The sequence below is a fragment of the Cryptomeria japonica genome, chromosome 10, assembly GCF_030272615.1.
Source record: "Cryptomeria japonica chromosome 10, Sugi_1.0, whole genome shotgun sequence".
In the NCBI taxonomy this organism is placed as follows: Eukaryota; Viridiplantae; Streptophyta; class Pinopsida; order Cupressales; family Cupressaceae; genus Cryptomeria; species Cryptomeria japonica.
The window spans coordinates 68,874,682-68,880,766 of NC_081414.1; the positions used below are offsets into that span (position 1 = coordinate 68,874,682).

Sequence of the window (6,085 nt, forward strand, 5' to 3'; positions counted from 1 at the left end):
AACATAAATCATCACTCATCAATGATCAACCAAGATAGAATCTATGATCTGAATAGCCTGAAACGATGATAGAAACCAAATGAACTAACCCTATGTCTAATAAATCTCTCACCACACATCACAAATAAACCAAGATCAAATTTCAGAACTGAAATGACAACCAAAACCGAATGAACTAACCCAATGTCTAATAAATGTCTCACCACACATCACAAATAAACATCACAAGTAAACAAGATCAAATCTACGATCTGAATGAACTGAACCCATTACCCACCCATCAAAGTTATCCATGGAACCGGACCATTATGTACATCACACGTCCGTATAACCCAACTTTGAATTCACAGGTAAGAACGAGCTGAATCCAGCCATAGTATGGTCGGTAAATACTCCCCTCCAACATAATCACACCTTACTGCGATCTCACCTAACAAACTCTATAACTTGCGCACCAGTCAGTCACTCACCCTCAAACCACAGAAACTCAACTGGATACTGCAGTCCAGACAAATTTCGCTGTCATGGCCTTTGGCTTTCCAGACAAATTTCTCCTGCTCAGTCTCACTTTCCTATGCCTGGGATTCTTCTTCTTCCCAGATGTTGCCACCTGCATTGACCACGAACCCAAAAATCTCCTAATCCCATTCTCCATCATCATCATCATCATCACAACAGTTGCAATCGCCCGCCGCCACTATCTCCGGACCCGCCGCCATTGCTATCTGGTCGACTTCGCGTGCTACAAGCCGCCATCGGAGCGCGAGATGAACACAGAAGCGAGCATATATTTCTCCATAAAGCACCACGGGGCGCAGGACGGGGACTCTGAGACCGAAAAACTGAGAACTGCGGAGCGCCTGGGATTCCAATGGAAGATTTATCTGCGCTCCGGAGTGGGCGAACAGACCTGCGCGTCGCGCCTCTTCTTTGACGCCTCCGGCCGCGTGACGCCCACCATGGAAGAAGCCCAGATCGAGATGGAAGAATGCTTCGTTGCGGTTCTCGACAAACTGTTCGCGAAGACGGGAGTGGTAGCGGCCGAAATCGACATACTGATCGTGAACGTCTCGACCTTCAGCCCGGCGCCGTCACTGGCGGCGTGGATCGTGAATCGGTACAAGATGAAGGAGAGCGTGAAAAGCTTCAATCTTGCCGGAATGGGCTGCAGCGCGAGTGTAATTGCAGTCGACATGGCGTACTGGCTGCTCAACTCAGCCGCCAATCCAGACGCCTATGCTCTTCTCGTGGGCACAGAGAACATCACCCTGAACGGCAGTTATACGGGATCGGACAAGTCCATGATGCTCACGAATTGCCTGTTCCGGGTGGGGGGAAACGCTGTGCTACTTTCCAACAAGCCCGCAGAAGCCAAGCGGGCCAAAATGAGGCTTCTGCACACTGTGAGAACCAATTTGGCCGCCCGCCAGGAGGCCTATGATTGCATAATGGTGAAGGAAGATGATGAGGGGCGTTACGGCATAAGTCTGCTACATTCAATCATTTCAACCGCTGGGGATGCCCTTAGGACCAATTTGGGTACTCTTGGCCCCCGGGTTCTTCCCCTCCGGGAACAGCTCTTGTATGCTTATACTACTCTGGCTATTAAGTTCTTCAAGGTCGACTGGAAGCCTTATATTCCCAATTTCAGGACTGCGTTTCAGCACTTTTGTATTCACCCTGGTGGGCGCTCTGTTATCACTGGTATTGGGAAAAGCTTAAAGCTCACGGATTATGACTTGGAGCCCTCTCGTATGTCGCTTTTTCGGTTTGGGAACACTTCGACCAGTGGTGTCTGGTATGAAGTGGCTTACTTGGAAGCCAAGAGGCGTCTCAAAGTGGGCGACCGACTGGTGCAGATTGCGTTGGGTTCTGGGTTTAAGTGTAATACGGCTGTTTGGGAAGTTCTGAGAGAGACCCATTGTTCTGAAAGTACTGTTTGGGATGACTGCATTCATAGGTATCCATGCAATACACGTAAAAATTTGGGCGATGATCATTGTAACAAGTGGCTGTTCCCTTCCACCGCCTCAACTCAGATTTGAGTTTGTCTCGACTGGACTCGATTTCTGGTTTTTACTAGTGAAATGAGCTAGGATTTCATAAGGTAAGATAATATTAGGATATATTTTTTTATCGTAGAAGATTTGAACCAAGATTATTTAGTTAATTACAATATGGTTTATATCAATAATTGTTGATATAGAGTTTGAGAAGGGGAAAATACAATTTCTTTCAAATATTTAAGCTAATAAATAAATAAAAAGATCTCGACTCATAAGTTAAGTTAGGTGTAGGTAGATGAAATCTTTACATGGATCAGATCTAAAATATAAACAAGATAATTGAAATGAAATGTACATTTTAATGTTGGTTTAGAGAAAGAGATTGAGTTGAATTTGTGCATATCAAACTGATACCTCTAATCTAAGCCTTACATTTGCAACATTGATTTAAAAGGTCTAGTCTTAAACTTTGATTCTTCAAAAATTTAATATCTACAATGAATGCTTGCATTTACATCTATAAGTGGTGTAGGCCCCTGAATTTGGCCTACCTAATTAAATGAGTTTTATATTTAGGCCCCTAAATTTGGCCTACCTAATTAAATGAGTTTTATATTTGTTTAATTATTAATCATTCAACTATTGATTAAATTCATATTTAATTAATTTCTTCCCTTTTCCTAACTATTAATTAAATTAATATTTAATCAATTCACCCTAGTTGTGTTCTTTTATTAATTAAGTAAATTATTCATTTTATTTCATTTAATTTATTAAACCATGTTCTAACTATTAATTAAATAAACAAAACATATTTGTTTAATTAATTCATCTTATCCTAACGTCCCCCTCACATTTAAAGAAATTAATATTTATTGAAATCCCTTTATCCTCCCACACATAGAATTTAATTAAATAATTATCTTATTTAATTTAAATCCCCTCACCCACTTGCATTTTCTAGAAAATGCAAGTTGCACACTAACCCTCCCCTTAATCCTTTGTAATTCACTTTCATTAGCCTAATCACCCTCTAATCAAATGCACATTCCTAAACCATGGGATTGGAGAAGGGTCACTTCTCAACCATTAAGGCTCTTACAAAGCCTTCTCCCTTTTACAACCAAACCCACGTGGCCTTTGACTATTCTAACCCCCATTTAACTCTTGCACATTCCTCCAACCCTAGGTTAAGCCCAAACCCATCAACTCATCCATTAATGGCTCCCTTCATGTCTTTTGAAGCCTTTAAGGCTTTGTCCATTTCCCTCTCAAGTCTTCCCTTATTGACACTTGTCAACATGTGATTTCTTAAGGAAGAGCACATGGATTGAGGATCATGGAATCCTCAAGCAATCCTAGCCCTTCTTAAGACATTCAATTTTTGTCATCCACTAGCCCATTCTTCCTGTAAAAGGAGCTCTCATTTCCATTGTAAAGGAGGTTGGCTAGGAAGTATATTGAGGTTGGATTTGCATATATCAAGGGATTTTGTATTCCATTTCCATAGTACAATACCACTATGTTTGGTGTTACTATGGACACTCAACAAGCCTTTGCATACTACCCCACAAATTCCACATAATCCACCATCTCCCAATATTCATTTTCCATGCATGTGTTGGTGCTCAAATTGAGAGCAACATTCATAGCAATAGGATCTTGGAGAGGAGGAGGCCAAGGAAGAGTTGCATGTTTGATCATGGGAGAAGCATTATTGTGTTTATATGTTTGCTTACTTTAATTCTTTATGTTTGACAGTTTTCTTTCTTGATATGTTATTGAAATGGTTTGAATTCATGTTGCTTATGGTTGGGCACGTTATTAGGATGAATTCATGTTGATTTCTAAAATCTTTATTTTCCTTAGCATCAAGTGGGAAATTAGATGGTGTTGTTTTCATGCTTGAATGTCGTAAATGCTGAAATAGGGAATAAGGACGATCACAATATCCTTAACTATCAAAGCAATTCCAAACACAAATCAATGAAATGAAATGCATAAATGAAAGAATTAAACAATTAACATAATTGAAAACCCCCTCAATTGCATTGTAGCTTCCATTGCTTTTCTCCTTAGCTGTTTTTGAATGGCTCTTAGGTATTGCACTGATTTCCTGCATAGATTAGCAACTATTTTTGAAGACTGTGATCTAGCTTGAAAATGAGAAAAGGGATTGAATTTATAGATTTTCAACACAAAGGAGGTGAGAATTTGAACTCAAGTGCTAATTGACAGAGAACTAAAATTGATTGATCGGTGAACTCAATAGATTGATTTGTTAACAGAATTGATTGATTTGTTAACTCATTTGATTGGAGAGTGAACTCAATTGATTAATCCGTAGACTGAATAGACTAGTCAGTTGACTAAATTGATTGAGAGATAACTGATTAGATGGATTAAAAGACTGAATTGATTGAAATTAGTCATAAAAAACTAATTTTGAGTGAAAATGGGAGATTGAGGAGTTAACTGATTTGACCAATCAGTTTGATTTCAACATGTGTTGTAGGATTTTGAAATTGAATTTGATTTTCATTTCCAATTTGGATTTGAATTTGGACTTTTGAATGCTGAAATGCACATGAAATTAACTGAAATTCAGATTTGGTGAAATGTTAATTTGGAAGAAATGAAATTAAGTGAAATGATATGAAATTCAAATTTGGGGAAAATGAAATGAAATTAATTGGAATTAGAATTTGGGGAATTAGAAGAATAATTAATTAATTTAAATAAAATTATTTAAACATTAGAAATGGAATTTAATTAAATAATAAAGATTATTTAACTAAGGAAAATATTGCCATTAAATAAATAATTAATATGTAGAAGAGGATTAATTGATTAAATTGATTTGAGAATAGAAATTGAATAATTAGCAAAGTTGAATGTGATGATAAGAAGAGCTAATTAGTTTAATCAAATAATTCAAGAATTACTTAATTAAATAGACGAATAATTAATATGTGATCAATGAGACATTTTTAGGTGTCTACATTTGCCCCTCTTTGACACAATGTCGAAACGATGTTGTTTCAAAGAAAATGAAAAAAATTTGTCCCAGTATGCCCCAACGACGCTTAGGGTGTAAATATGCCCCCTATGAAAAAGTGATCAAAAAATTGTGAAATTAAGACCATTTCTTTGAAAATATGTTAGTAATCGATCATGTGAAGTTTGGTGAGGTTTTGATCTCATTTGATGTGGCTATGACTGCGTTGAAGTTGGAGGGGATCACGACCGTTAGGGTGGAAAAAACCCTAATTTTGAGCTATAAATTAAAAATTGGTTTTTATTTTAGCTCATTTGTACTCATTTGCTTTGTAGGAGTTCCTTTGAGATTTTAGCACTTTTAGCGTCCTTGGATCGAGATGGTAGGTCACAGAGAGAGGTTGCAATTGTCTGAGCGAGTGCGATCATATCAGAGACCTCCCAGCACCGGTGGCATGGTGAGCCATTCAAAAAAATTGCACATTTTTGTCTATTTTTTCCAAAAAAATCATCGATGTGTAAATGTGCAAAAATTAGCAAATTCGCAATTGATAATATTAGTTCGCATTTGACAGTAATAATTCACAATTGTTTTTTATCTTGCAATTGATAATATTGATTCGCAATTGAAACTTTTAGTTCGTAATTGCTTTTAACAATACGCACTTGCATTATATAGTTCGCAATTGCATTGAATAGTTCGCAATTGATAAAAGCAGTTCGCATTTGACAGTAATATTAATTTTTTTGTGTTTTCTCTCCATGCGAATGATGTATCTAATTCATTTTTTTTCTCAAATGCACGACCATTATCCAGTCTTGATTGCGAGACAGACGAGGCCAGATGGTCTTGATCGACATCATGAGTTAGATGTCAAGGATACAACTCTACTTCGACAGGTTGGATTATAGAGGTTGTTTGGGTTCTAGTGGGTCTTCTACACGGAGGACTAGCAATGGTGGTGTGATGGTGGACATGATATTGATATTCCCTGGGCCATGGAGATAGGAGGTGTGGAGGGAGGCGATGAGGAGGGAGATGATGATGAGGAGAGAATGAGGGTCCAGGTTAGGAGTTTGGA

The 6,085-nt window shown here is 38.1% G+C and overlaps 1 protein-coding gene across 1 annotated transcript; it reads left to right on the forward strand.

Moving 5' to 3' along the window:
- The first annotated feature begins 567 nt into the window (after positions 1-567).
- On the forward strand, positions 568-2,278 carry LOC131033316 (3-ketoacyl-CoA synthase 1). Its single transcript, XM_057964509.2, has one exon. It carries the CDS (start codon positions 768-770, stop codon positions 2,043-2,045), a length of 1,278 nt encoding a protein of 425 aa, XP_057820492.2. The 5' UTR covers positions 568-767; the 3' UTR covers positions 2,046-2,278.
- The last annotated feature ends 3,807 nt before the right edge of the window (positions 2,279-6,085 follow it).

What these genes read in the sequence shown, in the direction of transcription:
- LOC131033316 (XM_057964509.2), top strand. Translation starts at nt 768, where the DNA reads ATGAACACAGAAGCGAGCATATATTTCTCCATAAAGCACCACGGGGCG.